The sequence below is a fragment of the Barbus barbus genome (genome assembly GCF_936440315.1).
Source record: "Barbus barbus genome assembly, chromosome: 49".
In the NCBI taxonomy this organism is placed as follows: domain Eukaryota; kingdom Metazoa; phylum Chordata; class Actinopteri; order Cypriniformes; family Cyprinidae; genus Barbus; species Barbus barbus.
The window spans coordinates 15,452,856-15,476,270 of record NC_136727.1 but is presented as its reverse complement, the minus strand read 5'-3'; the positions used below and the strand labels follow the sequence as shown (position 1 = coordinate 15,476,270).

General features: G+C 38.4%; 2 protein-coding genes across 4 annotated transcripts; both read left to right on the top strand.

Moving 5' to 3' along the window:
• The first annotated feature begins 222 nt into the window (after positions 1-222).
• Positions 223-21,022, top strand: LOC306867349 (uncharacterized protein). The gene is made up of 3 exons (XM_079412952.1): positions 223-316; positions 16,049-16,355; positions 17,090-21,022. The coding sequence occupies exons 2-3, from the start codon at positions 16,052-16,054 to the stop codon at positions 18,997-18,999; spliced, it is 2,214 nt and encodes a 737-aa protein (XP_079269078.1). The 5' UTR covers positions 223-316; positions 16,049-16,051; the 3' UTR covers positions 19,000-21,022.
• On the top strand, positions 20,125-23,080 carry LOC306867350 (protein jagunal homolog 1-B-like). Of its 3 annotated transcripts, none has more exons than XM_079412953.1 (3): positions 20,125-20,202; positions 21,304-21,399; positions 21,775-23,080. In XM_079412953.1, the coding sequence occupies exons 2-3, from the start codon at positions 21,311-21,313 to the stop codon at positions 22,235-22,237; spliced, it is 552 nt and encodes a 183-aa protein (XP_079269079.1). In that variant the 5' UTR covers positions 20,125-20,202; positions 21,304-21,310; the 3' UTR covers positions 22,238-23,080. The 3 variants fall into 3 exon arrangements, with proteins under 3 accessions (XP_079269079.1, XP_079269081.1, XP_079269080.1); XM_079412955.1 differs by having other exon boundaries at positions 20,125-20,206; XM_079412954.1 differs by having other exon boundaries at positions 20,178-20,191; positions 21,272-21,399.
• The last annotated feature ends 335 nt before the right edge of the window (positions 23,081-23,415 follow it).

The following is a 23,415-nucleotide window of genomic DNA, read 5'->3' as shown; positions in this document are numbered from 1 at the left end:
TTTTAAATGGCTTGAATAATTAAATGTAGGCTACTGTGGGTAAGTGTCACAACGGAACCTAACAGCTACTGCATCAGTGCCCTGGGTGGAGGTTTACGTGATCGCTTTTCTCTCTCTCTCCCTTTCTTTCTTTTCCTTCTGCCCACCTCCTTTGAAGAGTTGCCTTGCCCCTCCTACCTGCCCATAAAAGTGGAAACTATGCTGCCTGAAGCCTTTACATTTCTCCTTCTGTCTTCTGGATCTTCTTCCCTCACTTCTCACTCAGAGAGAGATAAAGCGAAGACAGAGACAGAGAGAGGCCAGGAGAGAGAGAGAGGTGAGTGCTGTTCTGCTGTACATATATAACGCGTGCTGCAGGAGGAAAAAAGAAATGATGAGGGACTTGAAATATTGCTTTAAGTATTGATATTGATCTGAATAGGAGTGTACATGCAAAGGAACATCATGCGAGTTCTTGTCTGATCATGTTCCTTGATGAAGCAGCCTGTTTCTTTCTTTCTTTTTCTTTCTTTCTTTCTTTTTTTTTGCCTATATTGTGGGGTAGGTGTACGTACTTTCAGGATTACCATTATTTGAAAACACATGTAAATATTAAGATATTTTTAAAATGTAATTTCCAGGCCTGAAAAAAATATATTTTATTTAATAAAATATTTAAAAATTATGGTAATTCTATTGTGATTCCCCCACCCAACCCCCGCAAGAGTCTGAAATATTTCGATGCTCCTCAAATGTTTTAGAGATAATTTATTTCAATATAGGTTGTAGTACTTTCAAATTATTATTATTGTTTCATATTCCAATTCCAGCTCCAGTTCCTTAATGATTTCATTACTGATCCTTATAATATTTGAACAATAACTGGTCCTAACTGTATACTAAATAAATATACTACACGAAAACAAATTGTGATTTCCAGGCCTGAAAAAAAGTTTAAAGTTGAGGTATTTAATAAAATATGATGAATTATGGACACTTCATTTGACTTTTCCCCCCTAGTTATCCTTGGGTGTATAATGTTTTATCAGCATGTGTTCCTTGTGAATACATAACATTATTTTTCCAGTCTCAAAAAACGTTTGGTAAAATGAATGGAAATTCAATATTCAAAAGGTTGTGAAACCAGATCATTAGTTATTATAGTTATTTTATAAAAATATATAAATAAATATAAAATTGTTTCCAGCATTGGACAGTCATTTAAGTATGTTATCAGTGCATTTGAAAATAAATGAGAATTATATATATATATATATATATATATGATATATATCTGATAACTGATAACATACTCAAATGACTGTCCAATGCTGGAAACAATTTTTGGATATGCTGATTCATACCCTGCTGCTTGCCACACCTGCTGCTGTTGTGCAAGGGTCTTTATCCAGCTCGCTTTGTATATTTCTCCAGCCACATTAGCTTTAGTTTCACTTTGATTTTCCTGGCACTGGGCATCACTGTGAGCCAGAGGACGGCTGTGCGTGATTTTCCCAGCTTCCTTCAGCGTTCAGGGCTGGATATTTTGGCACATGAACAGCTCTGAGGCAAAACTGTGGTGCTTGGCATACCCTCTTCTTTCTTTTTCCCTCTTGATCAATTTCTCTAGTCCAGATGGATTGAAAAAATGCATGTCTTTCCACTTTGGGCCTGACACTGACAACTAAATTTATTACATTTTCAATGCAATACAACCAGAGACATTTTGGGGAGGTTTTCGTATCAGAAGGACTTGTGTTTGTAATAATGAGTATTATTAATAATAATTATTACAGCACTGTATTGATATTCTTCAAACTCTTCTTTGGAGCTAATTTCAACAAGTTGTGTTTGCTTCTTATAATATTAAGAAAAGTAATGATTCCGTTTCATACTGTAATCCTTAATGATTTCATTACTGATCCTTTTAGTATTTGGACATTAAAAAAAATAACCCCCACACGTACACACACACACACACACACACACACACACACACACACGTAAAGATAATTTACATAACTGTTATATTAAATACCTTAAAACTGCGAAAAAGGTTAGTATTTAATAATATATGAAACATTATATATACACATTTTTGTCATTTTTTTTTCATCAAAAATCTATGTTTTTAATCTATATACAAAAACTATACTTTGTTATTGTACAGTATTTTGGTAAATTAGTGTTACATATTTTTTATTAAATATTTTAAAATTGTAATTTCAAGGCCTGGAAAAACCTAGGGTATTTAAAAAAAAAAAAAAAAAAAAAACGGAATTATGGAAATTTCTGTTGTGAATTATTATTATTATTTTATTATTAAAAACAAAATTATTAAGCAAAATTGTATTATTAAATGTTGATTTTTATTTCATTTTAATTTAATTTTTTTAAAATAAAAGCATCATTTACAATTCAATACGTTCTGAATTACAGAGAAGAATCGTTCTAAACTATTCTGATTCTTTCAGTGAATAAATCATTAGACCCATTCATTTCTGGTGTTTTGTTGTTGTTGTTGTTGTTTTCCATTTTGAAATCAAATGGACCCAGTTCAAAATTAGAACTAGTTCTCTGTTCTCTGAGTTGTTTTGCTGTGCAGCATCTTTTATCTCCATGCAACAACCTTATGAACCTGGCAACTGCTGTCTCTCTTTCTTCCATTATTTGGATCTTTCCTGAGTAGCTTGATTCATTAAACAGTCACAGATGCAGCCTGACCTGTGAATGTTCCTTCAGTTCCCTCCAGCTATTAACAGATTGGTGTTTTATAACTGTGTTTTTGATCCGAATGAAAGCCATGCACTCTTACACAAATAGAAAACATAGAAAATTGAAGGAAGGTGATTCTGGGTGGATTGGCTTGCTTCATTCCCTAGTAATGTTGTGTGACACGTATTATTTTTTTATTTAATAGCACGTACTGTAGTTTGGATCATGAATGCAGCTATTGTCCTGACCTCTATCTGAAGGCCGAACGCTGTGTACCGTACAACTCTCCTCATCGTAGACTATAGAATTACAGGTCTTCCCTGGCAGTATAGTTTCTCATGTCAAATCAGCATCGTACTGAAACGAGAACACCAAAATGTGGCGGACCAACGATCCTCTGTTTAAAGAGAGGTTTGGCTCGCCACTTAGATTCGGTTTCAAAGACGCCAGATATCTGAAAGGCTGACAAGAGCCAGGGCTGATCAAAAATGTATGCATTTATTACTTGGAATTTCTGTGTAAAATCCCAGAGCTCTATCACAGAATCAAGGTATAGGGATGGCGGGAAGGCTGAAAGCCACTCACTTCTGAGCGCGTCCAGAACTAGAGGACGTGGGCTTGGAATCTGACACGTACGCTCACAAATGCACCTGCGTACCTCAGGTCCTGGCCTGTGTTTGCAGTCATATAAATCAGCAGCATCAGTGTCCAGCTGGAACAATGAGAGCCAACTGAGGCCATCTATTAGTGCTGATAAAGTATTCAGACAATAATTAGAGATTGGGAAATTGAATGCATATGAAGAACTGCAGAGATTTCATTGGTGCATATTTGTTTTTTTAACATAGAAATGGAGTGTAGTAACCCATTGCCAGGATTCAGTGCCCTTTGAGAGCAAACAAATGTTTAATTTTGATTTTATCTTTTTATTTTTTTTGTTTAATTTACGTTTTAACCAAAATTACAACAAAAACATCTGTAAAAAAAACAAAACAGCTAAATATGTACAGTGTGTGAAGCAAAATTAAATTATACCAGTCTTTTTTATTTTTGAGAAAATATAGAAAACAAGAAAGGTTACTTGAAACAAATGCTAACTGAAATAATATCATTATATAAATATATAATTTTATTTGGAAATATTATGTATGTTTCATTTTATTATACACATGCGTTTTCAGTCTGACTTCTCTTAAATGTGCCGAGACAAATCCTTACCCTGTTCATCACTGTATTGGCAAGCAATTCCAGCTGCAGTGTTGAACTGTTTCCCCATCCTGTATTCTCATGCATTTGGCTTATGGACAACCAGCCTTTTTGGGGGACTTAAATGTGTCATAGTAAAGCTGCAATATTCTAGAAATCAGATTTGGAATGACCAACTTCTCTTGCTATGGCAGCTATTGGCCTTCATCAGGACAATTGGCTGTCACAGGTAGTGTTGGGTGTAACTAGTTACTAAGTAATTAGTTACTGTAATTTAATTACTTTTCCCTTGAAAAAGTAAAGTAAGGGATTACTTGTATGTTGATATAGGATTTAGAAAGTAAGTAATAAGTTGTTTTAATAATGTTTTTAATTACTTAAAATGAGCTAAATAACAGATATATAAAAAAAAATCTAAAAAAAAGTTTAAAGGGGGGTCGTTGGTAAATTGTTGCCATATGGCAACAATATGCAATTGTGGAAAGTACCATAAAATCACTTTTTAAAAAAAAAAACTCATTTTATTTCAACAAATCCATCTCATACTTAGTGAAATGTTTAAACAAACATTTATACAGTAAAACATTATATAATTTCAACAGTTATCTGAAATATCTGGTAATAATAACCAGGAACCTGAACTTGTCTCACTGAAATGCACTATTCATTCGTTTCATTTCATTCAGTCATTTTTTGCTGTTTCATTTCATTTTCTTCATGCCTTGTGAAAGTCAACAAAGCAGTTCCTCTCTGCAGTGAAGCAGAGGAAAACTGCACACTTGGAGCACTTGCTTCTCACAATGCCCTTGCATCCTGGCATTTTGCATCTGCCCTTCTCAGATGCATGCAAGGGCCAGTGGTCTGTGTGGTCTCTGCGGACAGGATCTGGCGGGACAAAGCTTTGGGGCCCTCTTTTATTTTTCCTCACCACAACAGCTTGTGAAGGTCTCCCCTTCCTCTTGTTGCTCACCTTGCTCTCCATGCACAAGCATGAGGCCACTTGAATTTTGAAGTCTGGGACTGGCAGTCTCTTCTGTAAAGCAGCCACGCATTTACCAGGGTCATAATAAGGGAGTCGTGGGAATTAGGGGAAGTCGTGGCCTAATGGTTAGAGAGTCGGACTCGTAATCGAAAGGTTGCGAGTTCGAGCCCCCGGCCGGCAGGAATTGTAGGTGGGGGGAGGGAATGTCCAGCGCTCTCTCCACCCTCAACACCACGACTGAGGTGCCCTTGAGCAAGGCACCGAACCCCCAACTGCTCCCCGGGCGCCGCAGCATGGCTGCCCACTGCTCCGGGTGTGTGTTCACGGTGTGTGTGTGTGTGTGTGTGTGCATTTGTTCACTACTCACTGCTGTGTGTGTGCACTTGGATGGGTTAAACACAGAGCACCAATTTCGAGTATGGGTCACCATACTTGACAATACGTCACGACTTTACTTTTTTTTTTTTTTTTTAATATGTTACAGATAACCTACAAAATAGCTTAAATCACAAAATATAAAAAATTATAATGTTTTTACCTTTAAAATATAAGCAAAAGTTGTAAACATAGTCTCAGAGTAGTTTCATGCTATGTAAGTCAATGGGACTCCATTAGGTTGAATGCACCAGGGCGTTTCCATATTTGCATATAGTTGCCATATGGCAACAAATGTATTTTAGCATATTACAAAAAATATATTAAATCAAAACTGAATTTAATGTTAAAAAAATAAAGTTTACTTACCCCAGATAGTGATTTCAATTTTTTATTTGATGAAATTTGTCCAAACTTCTGAATAAAAGGCAATTTTCGGGGGCCTCAGACAGTGATGTTTGCATGTCAATGTCCATGAGCAAAAAGGACTGGCAAACAGGATATCCTGGTCATGTGACTTCATAAATTGTATTTCCTTCAAAGAAAAAGCCCCCTTTTCACAACTAACTGTAAAAACATAGATTTTTATATCACAGCTTTTTAGAAAATTAAGATAAAGTAATTGTTGCCATATGGCAACGCTATGCAATAGAGGGTTAAATACTTTTTGGGGAGAGCAATTTGTATGGTAATCTAATTACACTGTTGAAGATGTAATTATAACTAGTAATTAATTACTTTTTTAGAGTAACTTACCCAACACTGGTCACAAGGTTTCAGTCACCTAAGAGCGGCCTGCCATCTTGCAGTTTCAATGAAAATTTGAGGAATGCTGCCAGTTAAATAGGGTTTGTCATATAATTAAAGCCACAGCCATATCTGGCCCTGCAGCCCAAGACTGGTTGCCCACTAAAGCTAAGCAGGGTTGAGCCTGGTCAGTACCTGGATGGGAGACCTCCTTGGAAAACTAGGTTGCTGTTGGAAGAGGTGTTAGTGAAGCCAGCAGGGGGTGTTTACCCTGTGGTCTGTGTGGGTCCTAGCGCCCCAGTGTAGTGACAGGGACACCATACTGTCAAAAAGCACTGTTCTTCGGATGAGACATTAAACCGAGGTCCTGATTCTCTGTGGTCATTAAAAATACCAGAATGTCTTTTGAAAAGAGTAGAGGTGTGACCTCAGCATCCTGGCCAAATTTGCCCATTGGCCTCTGACTGTCATGGCCACCATGATTTGCTTCATCACTCTCCACCGATATGCTGGTGTGTGGTGGGCGTTCTGGAGCACTATGGCTGCCATCACGTCGAACAGCTGGATGCTGCACACTGGTGGTGAATGAGGAGATCCCCCACTCACAATGTAAAATGCTTTGAATGCCTAGAAAAGCACTATATAAGTGTAATGAATTATTATTATTATTATTATTAAAGAAATTAGCACCAGGTGCCAGAGTAACACCAATAATCAATAACTTGGAGGTGTCTGTAAGTTCTTTTTCAAATATCTAATTTAAGTTTTTTATACTGTGCTTCAGAATACGATTCATTTATGAAATATGCGTAAAAAAAACTGCCCTTCTACTCCTGTTAAGATAAGTTCAAATAAGACTAAACAGTGACCTTGAAATTTAGGAAATTGTAGATTGTTCTCTAATTTTGATCTCCACTGTATAATAAAATGCCAATAAGTAAATAAAATTAATAATAACTATATAGACATTAAAAGGCTAAAATGAAAATGGAATATATAAAATCAAACACCTATTAACCATGTTATTAATAAAACCTATAGTAGCATATTATTGATACCCAAACATCACTGATATATAGGAGATATATCTTATATTTTATTTATTACAATGCACACAATACTCTTAAAGATACTACCTGAGTCCGTCTTGTATGAAAATACGTTTTAGTACCAAGTGGCTGAGATGATTATCTTGAAAGGTCAGCCATAACCTTTCCAAATGAAATGATAAAAAAGTTGAAACATTTAAGTATTTTTTCCTGACCTTTTCAGGCACAAATGACACCTATTCCATTTTTATACAGGAGACAGAAAGGCTTTCTGCTACCTCATCATGGTTTATATACTGCCCAAAATATCTTATTCCCCATAGACAAAAACATATGGTTACATGAAAAACTTCCCTTCAACCTGAGAGAGAAAAGCGAGTGTGTGAGTTACTGAGCGAGTGAGAGAATGTGTTTTACAGCAGGTCTGGCTCACGGTCCGTTCTGTCAGCTGATTTTGCATTCCACTGTCCTGTGGAATAACTGCAGCTCAACCTCAGTGTATTCCAGCAATATCACACCAGCAAGAACGCCACCACACTGAATTCCAAAACATTTACATTTGTGCATTTACCAGATGCTTTTATCCAAAGCGACTTATAAAATTTGACAAAGGTTTATTTGACAACTAGGAAGCAAACTAGAGAAGAGGAGAAATGCAGAGTGTTTTTTGGTCATGAATTGCTTCCAGAAGAGGTGTTTCTTGAGCTGCTTTTTGAAAGATGGTCTCAGGTGGAGACTGACTGCTCATTTCCTCAGAAAGAAAAAGAGAGGGTGAAGGTTCTGGAAAGGGCTTTTCACAGCGATGCACCATTTTTTGTGCCATTAAGGATCTGTTCAGTGAACAGTTCTTAAAAGAACCAGTTTTATGTCTAAAGAACATTTTAATAATCTAAAGAACTTTGTTCCACTATATACAGTTGGGCAAAAAAGTATTTAGTCAGCCACCAATTGTGCAAGTTCTCCCACTTAAAAAGATGAGAGAGGCCTGTAATTTTCATCATAGGTACACTTCAACTATGAGAGACAGAATGGGGGGAAAGAATCCAGGAAATAACATTGTAGGATTTTTAATGAATTAATTGGTAAATTCCTCTGTAAAATAAGTATTTGGTCACCTACAAACAAGCAAGATTTCTGGCTCTCACAGAGCCAGTAACTTCTTCTTTAAGAGGCTCCTCTGTCCTCCACTCGTTACCTGTATTAATGACACCTGTTTGAACTCGTTATCAGTATATAAAAGACACCTGTCCACAACCTCAAACAGTCACACTCCAAACTCCACTATGGCCAAGACCAAAGAGCTGTCGAAGGACACCAGAAACAAAATTGTAGACCTGCACCAGGCTGGGAAGACTGAATTTGCAATAGGCAAGCAGCTTGGTGTGAGGAAATCAACTGTGGGAGCAATTATTAGAAAATGGAAGACATACAAGACCACTGATAATCTCCCTCGATCTTTGGCTCCACGCAAGATCTCACCCCGTGGGGTCAAAATGATCACAAGAACGGTGAGCAAAAATCCCAGAACCACACGGGGGGACCTAGTGAATGACCTGCAGAGAGCTGGGACCAAAGTAACAAAGGCTACCATCAGTAACGCACTACGCCGCCAGGGACTCAAATCTGAAGTTTGCTAGAGAGCATTTGGATGATCCAGAAGAGGATTGGGAGAATGTCATATGGTCAGATGAAACCAAAATATAACTTTTTGGTAAAAACTCAACTCGTCGTGTTTGGAGGAGAAAGAATGCTGAGTTGCATCCAAAGAACACCATACCTACTGTGAAGCATGGGGGTGGAAACATCATGCTTTGGGGCTGTTTTTCTGCAAAGGGACCAGGACGACTGATCCGTGTAAAGGAAAGAATGAATGGGGCCATGTATCGTGAGATTTTGAGTGAAAACCTCCTTCCATCAGCAAGGGCATTGAAGATGAAACGTGGCTGGGTCTTTCAGCATGACAATGATCCCAAACACACCTCCTGGGCAATGAAGAAGTGGCTTCGTAAGAAGCATTTCAAGGTCCTGGAGTGGCCTAGCCAGTCTCCAGATCTCAACCCCATAGAAAATCTTTGGAGGGAGTTGAAAGTCCGTGTTGCCCAGCGATAGCCCCAAAACATCACTGCTCTAGAGGAGATCTGCATGGAGGAATGGGCCAAAATACCAGCAACAGTGTGTGAAAACCTTGTGAAGACTTACAGAAAACGTTTGACCTCTGTCATTGCCAGCAAAGGGTATATAACAAAGTATTGAGATTAACTTTTGTTATTGACCAAATACTTATTTTCCACCATAATTTGCAAATAAATTCTATGAAAATTGATGAAAATTACAGGCCTCTCTCATCTTTTTAAGTGGGAGAACTTGCACAATTGGTGGCTGACTAAATACTTTTGCCCAACTGTAGAACCTTTTGTGCATTTGAAAGGTTCCATAGATGTTAAACGTTCTTGGAATCTGTGTGTGAGAATTGTACTGGCATCTGTTTCATAGGAGAAATGTCTTGAAACTTTCTCTCACTCTTCCCGTTTCCAGAGAAAGCATGAGCTGTAGTAATTGGTAGGGTGGGAACACAGAGCGGTGTGTGTCTTTTGGCATGTTATGCTGTTTACTGTCGGCACGTCATTATCACCGTCAAGCTGACTGTAAAGAACCGTAAAGTTCTTCAAATTCAGTAGCCAAATCTGAAACAGCAGCTCCAAAATACTGCATCATGAATCCATTTGTCAGCGTTATGGAAAGCAATTCCATAAGCTGACCCTTTCTTATTTTTTTAACCATTTATTCATTTAGAGACACTTTTATCGAAAGTAATTTACATTGCATTCAGGGTATACATTTTATCAGTTCATGCATTGCCTGGGAATCGAACCCGTGACCTTTGTTTTGCTTCTGCCATGATATACAGTTTGAACTACAGGAATGCATCTGTGCAAAATTATCAGTACTACTTAAAAAAGGAGCCTCTTTTGTCTCCGTTCCATCTCATTGGGTTTCACTTGGCACGTTGCAGAAGTTTTTTATCCAAAGTTTCTTCTGGTAATTTAATTTCATTGACTATAACCCCTGAGTAACCTGGGGAAAAAGTGCAGGGTTCCCTTTTGCCATGATTTTACATGACTTTTCCATGGCCTTTCTATTCATTTGTAATTTACTGGATCATTAGTGATTTCCAATCGTATGTCAGTTTAAACTTATTTATACTTTTCTCTCCAAATATATGTCAACCATCTTGATATTGAAATGGGCCTTAATGGACAGTTCAGCTTTTTTCTCCTCCGGTATTAGCTAGGAACATTTACTGCCCAGTGAGTCATACCGGCAGTTGCAAACAATGAATTTGATCATGCTGGCTTGCTTTTGGGTTAGACACTAAGCAATAAGCAATATTTTACAATAAGCAATATTTAAGCCGATTCAGTAGATCATGGCAAGTAGATTAATGTTATGTACTATAGACATGTTCACGATTTACAAAGTTTTATTAATTAAATTATTCATTTATTTGCCAGACCTGGTATATTTTCATATATTTATGTTTACACTGTTTTTTTTTGTTTTTTGTTTTTAAACATGGGAACCATGAAAGTGTGTCAATGCAAAAAGTACTGGGTTCAGATCCCGGACGAGCCCCCGATTTATGTTACATTTTTGGACACAAATAATTTAAGTTACACTTAAAATGTCTAAATTTCATGACAAATCTAACTAAATGGCATTTGGAAACAAATTAGGCAAATTATGCTTTATTTAAAAAAATAAAATTATTATAATTAATGCTTAAAAAAATAGACACTACTGGCAAAAATCAAAGAAAGGCTCCAAAAATAAAGTAGGGCTGAGCATATAACCTTATCATGCCAACAGTGATTATATGGTTGACACCCCGCATGCTCTTCTTTATTTGTTTATTGTGAATTGAAGTGAAACATCTGGAAGCAGTCAGAAAAGCAGGAATGGAAATTTGATTATATTAGAATCGGGGCAGGGTGAAAACAGAGCTGTGGCATGAAACCAAGCAGACAAATGCTGCGGTTATAAATTTTGGCCAAAAGAGCGGAGGAAAACATTGCTTCCTGCTCATTGCAGTGGATGTGTAGGGTTGCTGTTGTGCTGGTTGCTTGTCCTTGTGATTTTGACCCTCGCCTGTCAACATATTTCTCGTTTGACCTTCAGCTTCAGCGCCAAAATCTGTACTAGGATTTTTTTTTTTTTTTCTGGCATGCTTGAACATCCAAATTTAGGCTGGAGGGAACAACGTGAGAAGCTTGTATCAGCCTTGTGTATCTGATAAATGAAGAATGGAAATTCAACCAGGCCAGGTTGTGAGTTGTTGGGTTCAGAATGAACGGAAGCTTTTAGGAGCCATGTTTTTTTCCCCTATGACCTCTCTTGAACTGCTTCACTTGAGATTGTTTTGGCATCTCCTTGGTGATTTATGCTGGGTGTGTACCATGCATGTAAATAAGAACTATTGATTATAGTATTCTGTATCACTTAATATTTTTTCAGACATGGCCAGCAGTAATTAAGAATTGTTCCAATGGAATGAGGCTGTTTTGATGTCCACAACATTTTTGGATATAGAACATTGGTTGGACGTTCACTTTGGCTTGCCAGTCTAGTTGAACACAGAGAAAGAGTTGTTTTTCCAACGTGAGAGTTCTAGACTGTACATAGTCAGCACTAAGAATGACACAAGATCCTCTGAAAACAAATCACTGGGTGGAGTCATAAATTAGGGAGGCCTGAGGAATGAAATGTTTGGTTTGTGTTCAGCGCCCAATGAATGAGGGAACTAACGAATGACTGAATGTCAAGGGATGTGATGTAGTCTAAGAATGCACCTTAAAATAACTATTGAATAAATAAATTATTTATAATTTTAATAAAAATAAAAAAATTGTAAATAATCACTAATCACTGTTTTTTCTTTCTTTCTGTGAATGGTCATTCATGATAATGTATTTTTTTCATCATTATTATTATTGTTATTATTATTTAAATGCATATATTAATACCTTAAAAAAAGTCTTCGCTCTCCCTTAGATGAACTGAATACAGAATAAGGTTTGAACAGATGATACTGGAGTAGGTTTAGGGATGTGAAAAAGGTGGAAAGTATTTTGGAGGCACAGTCAACCTGGCTGGCAGCATCCCAAGAAAAATGGTTCATGTGCTACTTTGTCTTTTTGTTCTATTCATGCTAGATCAGTCAAGATCTCTGTTTACAGTAGCTCACAAAAGGAAATCAAAGCTCTGGCATCCCACCCACACACTGATCCCAATATGTCTGCATGTATTAGAATCAAAAACTGACTCCCTAAAAAGCATTCCAGCTTTTAAGATTTTTCCGTGCTCAATCAAAGCAGGATGCCCCCTCCATTCTGGAGTCGGCTTTGGTTTAGGCTCACATTTTGGATTTTAGCACAGCTGTCGGCTGGGTGCTAAAAAGCCAACACTTTGTAACTGAGTGGCTGGGTTTCTCATTCGTTACAATTTCAGGACAGACCTGAGAGGCTCTCAAGAGAAGAGAGAATAAGCAAAATTAGACGGCATGATAATGTTTGAACTTGTTTTTGCATTTGTGTTACTTGCAGTGTAAGGTTTCGTAAAGATCACGTGGTGTCAGTCTACATTTTTTTTATTCTAAATTTTGGTATTATCTGGTGATCATTTTTAAGGTTTATGTATGATCCACAAAACACTGAATTCAATGCTATATACAATACAATGCTAACAGCTTGCCTTTTCTTCTGTTTTGGAGAAAGCAAACTGTTAGCTTTCCCATTGATTTCAAAGGCAGTTTGCTCAGGATTATTTGCAGTCAGTTGGTGACACCAACTGTGTGGATCAAGGGGTCGTAACTACACATACACCAACTTGGTGTATGTGTAGTTACGACCCCTTGATCCACACACAAACTTCCAAACAGTATTCATATGTGAGCAGTTACTGACCTCTAATGGTCATGTTTAAGTATTACAAATGTATTACTTGTGTAGTAGGTCTATGTTAATGCAAACAACTCACTATTTTTAATGCGTAATTGATTTATTAACTTCAATGTGCATTTTTTTTTGTTTTTTACACTGAGCTTTTTGCATAAAATATGGGATAACGTTCAATCAGTTGGTCATTATGAAAAGATGCTATCTACACCTGAAAATGGATATTTCAAGTCATCAGTAAATGAATATATTTATGTCTCGTTGTTCTAAGTAAAAGTAATATAGTGAATATACTGTTAGAAGGTTCTCGTGGTTAATTTGATGCTGATTTGAATATTGGGGGTAATTTCTTCTGTCACTGACTAGACTAATAAACATTTGGCAATCCCTTTTAATAATAATAATAATAATTTAACAATCAGAACTAATATTTATAAATTATGTTTTGGTACATGGTGATGTTTTTTTCATGATTTATTCGATTACAAATTTTTTTGATTTTCCTTGTTCTGCTGTGAATTGAAGGGACAATGCGGACTTTGAAAGGGCAACATATTAAATACTGTATAATGCAGATGACAATAAAATAACTTGGAAAAAGATTCAGGAAAAAGATTGAGTTGGAAGTCCATTGTAAAGGGGTCATGTCATGAATAATACAATTTTCCTTGTTTTCAGAAATAAACGATTGTTATGAAACTTTATTTACTATAAAAACACATATCTTTAGATATCCACGCCAGTTCAAAAATACCATTTATTCAAAAACAGCTGCAAAAAAAAAAGAAGCTTGTTCTTCCATAACTTGATTTGAAACAGATGAATAAATTACTGTCCAATTTTGTTACGTTAACAACACCTACTAGTTGTTTGGAAACGTCTGCTGACCAGTCAATAGCAGCTAGAAGTAGGATAGATGCTATAAGTAATAATAATAATATATATATGTGTGTATATATATATATATATATATATATATACACTGACCAAAATTATAAACACAACACTTTTGTTTTTGCTCCTATTTTTCATGAGCTGACTTTTTCTATGTACACTAAAGGCCTATTTCTCTCAAAACATTTTTCACAAATCTGTCTAAATCTGTGTTAGTGAGCACTTCTCCTTTGCCGAGATAATCCATCCACTTCACAGGTGTGGAATATCAAGAGGCTGATTAGACAGCATGATTATTGCACAGATGTGCCTTAGGCTGGCCACAATAAAAGGCCACTCTAAAATGTACAGTTTTATCACAGCACAATGCCACAGATGTCACAAGTTTTGAGGGAGCGTGCAATTGGCATGCTGACTGCAGGCATGTCCACCAGAGCTGTTGCCCGTGAATTGAATGTTCATTTCTCTACCATAAGGCGTCTCCAAAGGCATTTCAGAGAATTTGGCAGTACATCCAACCGGCCTCACAACCGCAGACCACGTGTAACCACACCAGCCCAGGACCTCCACATCCAGCATCTTCACCTCCAAGATCGTCTGAGACCAGCAACCTGGACAGCTGCTGCAACAATCGGTTTGCATAACCAAAGAATTTATGCACAAACTGTCAGAAACCGTCTCAGGGAAGCTCATCTGCATGCTCGTAGTCCTCATCGGGGTCTCGACCTGACTGCAGTTCGTCGTCGTAACCGACTTGAGTGGTGCAAATGCTCACATTCGATGGTGTCTAGCACTTTGGAGAGGTGTTCTCTTCACAGATGAACCCCGGTTTTCACTGTACAGAGCAGATGGCAGACAGCGTGTATGGCGTTGTGTGGGTGAGCGGTTTGCTGATGTCAGCGTTGTGGATCAAGTGACCCATGGTGGCGGTGGGGTTATGGTATGGGTAGGCGTATGTTATGGACAACGAACACAGGTGCATTTTATTGATGGCATTTTGAATGCACAGAGATACCGTGATGATATCCTGAGGCCCATTGTTCTGCCATTTATCCACGACCATCACCTCATGTTGCAGCATGATAATGCACGGCCCCATGTTGCAAGGATCTGTATACAATTCCTGGAAGCTGAAAACATCCCAGTTCTTGCATGGCCAGCATACTCACCAGACATGTCACCCATTGAGAATGTTTGGGATGCTCTGGATTGGCGTATAAGACAGTGTGTTCCAGTTCCTGCCAATATCCAGCAACTTCGCACAGCCATTGAAGAGGAGTGGACCAACATTCCACAGGCCACAATCAACATCCTGATCAACTCTATGCGAAGGAGATGTGCTGCACTGCGTGAGGCAAATGGTGGTCACACCAGATACTGACTGGTTTTCGGACCCCCCCAGACCCCCCCAATACAGTAAAACTGCACATTTTAGAGTGGCCTTTTATTGTGGCCAGCCTAAGGCACACCTGTTCAATAATCATGCTGTCTAATCAGCATCTTGATATGCCACACCTGTGAGGTGGATGGATTATCTCGGCAAAGGAGAAGTGCTCACTAACACAGATTTAGACAGATTTGTGAACAATATTTGAGAGAAATAGGCCTTTTGTGTACATAGAAAAAGTCTTAGATCTTTGATTTCAGCTCATGAAAAATGGGGGAAGAAACAAAAGTGTTGCGTTTATAATTTTGTTCAGTGTATAAACAAGTTCACTAAACCTTGCTCTGTTCCTTGTTGATTTGAAGGCTATTAGCATTAGAAAATGGTGTAACATTCCTTATTCATGGTTCTTTTTGTTGCAAACAATGATTTTCTGAAAAGGCATTTTTATTTTATTTTATTCTTAACACTATTATACAGCCGTGTATTAACAGAAATGTTCCTGAATTAAGCATTGACGATAGGGTGTATTGGCATTTTAAGCACTCTAGAATCAATAAAATTATTTAGCAATGAGAACCGATAGTTGATTGGTCAGTCAAGGAATGGACAATGTCCTTATGGGTGTCAACTCGTTACCCTGTCTTCTCTAAAACAATGTGTAAGGCACAGAACTACTTTCACTACACTTTGGTGTAAGGGTACTGCTAGGTTTCCTGTCTTTTTCCAAGACAACTAACCTTCTTTCCTGTGTTTCATTTCACAGGACATGGCTGAGCCTCTCCTCTCCGCCCGCTTGTTTGTACTGGTGGAGCACCTCTGTCTGCTACATCATATCCATGCAGGGGCATTTTATGGACACAAGCCACTGCCCCAACAGCACCAGCCTCTGCCACATTTACCTCTTCTGTCACATGGCAATGAGGGGATACCCCAACAAATAATCCAACACCATTACCATGGAAAGGAAACGCCACACTTACCGTATGGAAATGAGATGCCTTTGCTTCCACAGTATGCAAAAGAACGTCCACAGATACCCATGCACATGGGTAAACCAATTGTAGGAAAAGGTTTGTTATTTAGCAAATTCCTTAATAATTACTTTGCTTGCAAAATTCACTCCACAGGATCATTTAAAATGAAAGGTAAATGCCTGGGTGTGCTTAACTTTCCGCATTCCGTCTTTCGCACAGCTTTCAAAGTATACTCAACCACAGATGAGCGCGGATGGACGAGTTCGACACGTGCAGTACCACCTAGTAGACTCATTATATGTCAACATTCAGTTCACGCCTGTGCTTCTGTACATGGACCGTTCACACGATCACAAAAATTGGGCTGGACATAGACAGTGTGTGCATATATCTTCAGACACTTCTGATAATGAAAATAGCATCACATGGACAGTGCGCAGACTGTCGCAGAATGTGGATGGCCGAAGTACACTTTGTGCATAAAGCTGCAATGTTGACAAAAGCTAGCTGATAGAATGCATTTTTAATCTTTCTGATAGGTTAAACTCTTGAAAACACCTGCCACCAGATTTTAATGAGGTTTGGGAGAGTGTTTTGTGTGTTTGTGTGGTTTATTCTTTGCTCATTTTTATTTAATCTCATTTTAGCTCTGTTGTATTCACTCAATAGGTTAAATTAATACAATTGATTCATATCGAATACATTTTTGTCCAAGAATCTAGAAATACATTAATTAGCTTTTTATCCATTCATTTTAGATATGCAAATAATGTGTAGTTTATGAACAAGTGTGGACGTTACTGTGACCATGACTCTCACATATTTTTTAGGTGAAACCATTCCAAGAGGAGAGAAAGGTCCTCCTGGTGAGCCTGGTCCAATGGGACTTCCAGGGCCTCAGGGCCCTCCAGGACTTCCTGGTCATGGTATGCCAGGACCTACAGGTAGACCTGGTCCTCAGGGTCCACCAGGACTCCCCGGATTTGGAAAGCCAGGAATGCCAGGTTTACCAGGAAAACCTGGAGTTATAGGTTTACCAGGACCGAAGGGTGATTTGGGACCAATTGGTGGTGAAGGGCCAATAGGAATGCCAGGACCTCCAGGTCTTCCTGGGCCACATGGCTTACCAGGTGTGTCAAAACCAGGTGCACAAGGACTTCCAGGACAACTTGGACCTCGTGGAGAACCTGGACAGAAGGGCTTCCCTGGGATCCCTGGTGTCTCAGGGCAAAAAGGTGAGAATGGGAATGGCCTCCCAGGACTGCCAGGAGTAAAGGGACCACCTGGACCTCCAGGACCACCAGGACAAGTAGGACTTCCAGGAGTTGGCAAACCAGGACTGAATGGACTACCTGGGGCTCCTGGAGGCCAAGGTAAACCTGGTGCACCTGGAGAACCAGGATTGGCTGGAGTCCCAGGGGAGAGAGGGCCACCAGGGTCACACGGACTACCAGGCTTTGGCAAACCTGGTTTGGATGGCTTGCCAGGGAAACCAGGTCTTCCAGGTGGAAGGGGTGAGCCAGGTCCCTCTGGTTTACCTGGCAACCCAGGCTTACCTGGTTTTGGCAAACCTGGATATCTTGGCCCTAAAGGTGAAAAAGGGCATGGTGGTTTGCCTGGCCCCCAAGGCCCAAAAGGTGAAAAGGGTCATGGTGGTCTTCCTGGAATGATTGGACCACCAGGTACAAGTGGCCTTCCAGGCCCTCCAGGTCACTTGGGACCACCTGGAGGCATTGGTTTCCCTGGTCCAAAAGGAGAGGGTGGTGCAATAGGACCTAAGGGCCACCTTGGTCCAAACGGTGAACCCGGGCCTCCAGGACTTCCAGGCAAGCCAGGATTCCCAGGAGAATTGGGGCAACCAGGACCTAGAGGCTTACCAGGTCCCATAGGACCTAAAGGTGAAAATGGACATAAAGGTTTACCTGGCCTACCTGGAGCCCCTGGAAAGCCTGGAGCAAAAGGAGAAGTTGGATTCCCAGGAGAGAAAGGTCATCCAGGGCCCATGGGAATCCCAGGATTAATGGGTCCGACAGGACCAATAGGCCCACCTGGTCTACCAGGCCCAAAAGGGGAATATGGACCACCAGGGAAACCTGGAATGCCAGGTGAGGGAAAACCTGGGTTTCCAGGTCCATTAGGGCCACCTGGTATACCTGGACCTGGTGGGCCCCCAGGTCAACCTGGAATACCTGGTCCTCCTGGCCCCCCTGGCCTACCAGGACCTCCTGCTCAATCTCAATTTTTTGGGCAAATCCTTCCTGAGACAGGTCCTGGGCTAGATGGGGCAAAAGGTGGTTATAAGAAAGAAAAGCCTGGAGGAGCCATTATTGGTAGGAATGGCATAGACATGCCTGCTTTTACAGCTCAGCTGACAACACCATTTCCTCCAGTTGGGCAACCTGTTATCTTCAACAAGATTTTATATAATGGCAACCAGAATTACAACTCTCAAACTGGCATCTTCACTTGCAAAATACCTGGAATTTACTACTTTGTCTACCATGTTAATTGCAAAGGAAACAACGTATGGGTGGCATTGTACAGGAACAATGAGCCAGTTATGTATACATATGATGAATACAAAAAAAGTTACCTGGATCAGGCATCAGGAAGTGCAGTGCTGCCCTTACAAGTTGGAGACACTGTTCATATCCAGTTACCATCAGACCAAGCTGCAGGACTTTATGCAGGTCCATATGTCCACTCATCATTCTCTGGATATTTGTTATATCCTATGTGAATTTGTGAAAAAAGTCACTCATATAAAATTAGTGCTACATTTTTCTAAAGTAAACTGTGTGTGCCGTCAGTACAGAGGCACTTGTTAAGATTGAATAGAAAAGTATGTTTGTGTGTTTTATGCATACACATAATTTGAAACAGTCTTACAGCATCTGACATGATATGTTCATCCATATGGTTAGCACTTTGTTAGAACTCTTATGACATTATTTATTAGCATATTTCCTATTGTTTGACAGTATATTGATTGTATATAGATGGGGTCACACTGACTACATATCGATGCAAAATGATGTGATATTGACATAATGAAGAATGTTCAAATTGTTGGATATGCACTATTTTTCTGCTGTCTTAGATTCTCATTGTGCCATCTCAATGAATTTCAAGAAAGTGTGTGATCACATAAGTGTTATGTTTTTTAGATTTTGCTTTTCAGTGATCTTACTAAAAACGTCAGTAAAATACATATCTGAAATGTCTTGAACCTCACATTTAGGTTCTTTCACACCCAACTGGTTTGAGCAGATCAGATCATTGTTTATCAAAACAAACTCAAGGGTACTGAATAATTGTTAATAAGTACAATATCAGTATATACAAGTTGATAAGGCCATATGGACACTCTAAGTTAAATTCAAATAGTCGTAGGAACCTCTGTAATTTATTTTTAGTTTTACTACTGAATGACTAAATTTGTATATGTGCAAAGAGATGGTTGGACACAAAAAAAGGGGAATTTATTCTTTGTTATTTTTGGCAATGGTGCTAAACTGTTAAACAAATATGGAGTAAAGATTTAATGTAATTATTGTTTTTTAATAAATTGAATCGTCTAAAATTGTGTGGATTTGTAATTAGGGAATTCCACAACCCCCTGCTTTCAATCTTTATGGTTTGGATGTTTTACACTTAGCCAGACACTGAGCTGCTGCTTTTAAATAGTGTGTAATTTCTGGAAACCTCAGCAATGTCAAATGATTAATAATGATTTAAAAATTATTTTATTAACATAATGCATAATTTAATAACCAAGTATGTTCATCCAAACATCCTTTTCTAATTTATTGTTCCCACTCCGCGCCAGTGAGGGCAATATTGCATTATGTCCACGCGAACGCACATGTAGAAGAAGAGCTACTTTTGCTCACGTTTCTGCTGTATGTGTGTGAAGTTGCTTGCTGGTTCATGTTGAAATAAGGTAGGTATAAAGTATGGGTGTTAATAAGTATGATATATAATGATGCACGTCTTCTTATTTGTAACACCGATAATGAACGTGCACGTAGAAATCATATTGTTACTATACCGGTAGGAAGCGTTAGCATTGAGTTGTGATAATTAATTGCACATTAGAATAAAAATTGCATTGTCATATTTATATTATTGTAAAGTAATAATTAACTAACTAAAAGTTGGGTGAATATAGTATCAACCAGCTGTTTTACAGTTCAGTACAAGGTCGTGAACAAACAAAAACTACAGTTAAACATAAAAAAAAAAAAAAAAAAAGAGGATAAACAGTAGACAACTTCAATTTCCGAAATGGAGACTTTACAATTTAGCTTGGTATAGTTTTGATGAAGTCAGTATTTTAGACAGAATGGAGTATTTACGGAAGCTTATAAGATTGTTCGACATTATTTGCATGCATTGTTATTATACGCTATTGAGATGTATTAATTTGTGCAACTTGGTCAAAAGCAACATATATTGCAAAGTATCACGGTGGAAATAATTTGTAATCTGTGGTGAATTACTTTGTGCACAAATATATTTTATATCCTCCAGTATAGCTCTGTTAAATAATTTTTTGTGATATCACAGTTGTTATTTTACATGGCAGTGACTGTTCCTGCTAAAAAAAAAAATTCCAATGGTTTCCATTATAAACCATTAGCTTTTTCAAGTAAAACCATTACAAAATTCCTTTTTGTATTGTGTTTTGGGCATTTTTCCAATAGGATTTAACATCCCACCAATAGAATCCATACAGAATCGTTTCCATTAAAACCAATACAATTCCCATTATTACATTTTCTATAGAGTTCTATTGTTTTTTTTTTCAGCAGGGAATTGTTGGTTCTATTAATTTGTATTTATTTGTAATCTGTTGATGTTTTGTTTGTATTTGTTAATTAACTTAAATTTACTTGCTTCCCACGGTCTATAACGTATTCGATAATTTGTATCTTATACGCTTGTTAAACCATAATGCGAGTGTTTGCCTCATATAAGCTTATACACTGAAGAAGTGAGGTAAATTTGAGCTTACTTTTACCTCTGGTTGTCTACGGTGGAGGGTTGCCATGGCATCACGATCAGGACCGCGCGCTACAGGAACAGACGGAAGTGACTATCAGCACCGCGAGCACGTGGCATCACACTATCAGATGAGGTATGTGTGTTGATTTTAATGGAAAAAATATGATTCATAATATTTGTGTCTTGTATTTAGAGTGTGCCTTGAGCAATACCGCTTATTTCAGTTGTACAGTACGTACACTTTCAATGATAAAAACGAATACAAAGAAAATCATTTGAAAAATGTGACGATGCACTTGTAGTACAAAACCAAGTTGTGAAATTCTTTAAAATAAATGAAAAAGAATCAATGATAAATTAAAGTAAACTAGTATGATCATTAACATGTTATCCAGTAAGAGGATGGGGGGGGGGGGGGGCGGTATACATGGGGAACAACCCCCTAAAAATACTTTTAAAAACTCAGTAATTCTGATCCTGTTGAATTGTCCCTTCTCAATCCCCTCAGTGTGGCCCTGAAATCTGAGATCAAGAAGTTGAACATCGCTCATGCAGTGGTCTGGTTGCTTGTAGCAGCACAGGTGGTGGTCAGTCAGCTGAACTTGGTATCCCATAAAGTGGTGGCCTCTCCGTACAGATGGGAATACCCGTATCTTCTGAGCATCATGCCTACGGTCTTCAGTTTCATGGCTATGCCAAAAAATAACATCAGTTACCTGGTCATCTCAATGATCAGCGTCGGCCTTTTTTGTGTCAGTCCTATAATTTATGGAGGGATGGAGATGTTCCCTGCGGCTCAGCAGCTTTATCGACACGGCAAAGCTTATACGTTCATCTTTGGTTTTTCTGCTGTCTCTATAATGTACTTAGTTTTGATTATTTCACTTCAAGTGCATGGCTGGCAGATCTACTATAGCAAAAAGCTGCTGGATGCCTGGTTCACCAACATGGTTCACCAACACACAAGATAAAAAGAAGAAGAAATAAGAGACTGCTGGAGAATAATAGATTGTCAACTGCTTATTTGTCTTCCTGAGGGCTCTTCGATCACATGTTTTTATATGACTTAAGTAATTTTACCTGATTAAGTCATTTGATCCCATGAGGACATCAGATTCGTTAAAGGATCTCTCTCTGTTTCCACCACAATTCAACATGCTGTTTAACGCCTCAAGTTGTATTCATAGGGGATTCATTGGGATCTAAGCACATCTGGGAAATGTAACCTCAATGATGAGGAACCAGACAATGTGTGACGAGCCACAGTAAAAGTCCATTTACTAAAACAGTGTATGCCAGATATTCTGCTCTTTTCCACTAATCAGCTTTCAATAAAATTATCAGAAATAATTTTTTGTCCGTTTTGAATAAATAGACTGAAATCAACATGCTTTTGTTTGAGGTTGTAATAACATGTAGCACTCCCTTTAAGGGCTGACATCAGGTTTTGCCATGTGTGTTTGCTTGATGTTATCTTATAAGAAGCCAATCTGTAACTGTATAGATGTTGTCAGTTATTTAGCAGAATCATTAAGACACTTCTTAACATTGTAGTGTATTCATTTCAAGAAAATAGTGCAAAGAAGAAACTCATAAAAATGTGAGTTTTAAGATATTAAAACTGTATTACACAGTAGTTCAAAACTGTTTAGGTCTCGCCAGTAGACAAGTGCCCAGTACACGAGTAGCCAACAAGGCAGTAGAGTATATGTGGAGATTTCTTGGTAAGTGCATATCCTCCATACTCTCAAGGATGCACGGGTTCCAAGCTTTATTAGCTTACACAGATTAACCTTTGACCATACCAGTTGCTCAAAAAAAAAAAAAACCTTTCGTTCTATATTAGTATTAAAATTAACATGTATATATACATAAATGAAAAATCTAAACATGAACATATATATAATTATAAAAAATGCATTTTACGGTGAACGCAGATGCAGTAAGCCACTGGTCTCAAACTCAATTCCTGGAGGGCCGCAGCTCTGCACAGTTTAGCTCCAACCAGCTCCAAATCACTCCTGCTTGGAAGTTTGTAGAGATCCTGAAGAGCTTGATTAGGGTTGGAGCTAAACTGTGCAGAGCTGCGGCCCTCCAGGAATTGAGTTTGAGACCAATACAGTAGGCTAATCACACATGACGCAGCATT

Excerpts from the sequence above, each read along its gene's own strand:
- LOC306867349 (XM_079412952.1), top strand. The coding sequence starts at position 16,052 with ATGGCTGAGCCTCTCCTCTCCGCCCGCTTGTTTGTACTGGTGGAGCAC. Across the intron at positions 16,356-17,089 it reads TAAACCAATTGTAGGAAAAG|GTGAAACCATTCCAAGAGGA; the intron begins GTTTGTTATTTA and ends CATATTTTTTAG.
- LOC306867350 (XM_079412953.1), top strand. The coding sequence starts at position 21,311 with ATGGCATCACGATCAGGACCGCGCGCTACAGGAACAGACGGAAGTGAC. Across the intron at positions 21,400-21,774 it reads GCATCACACTATCAGATGAG|TGTGGCCCTGAAATCTGAGA; the intron begins GTATGTGTGTTG and ends CAATCCCCTCAG.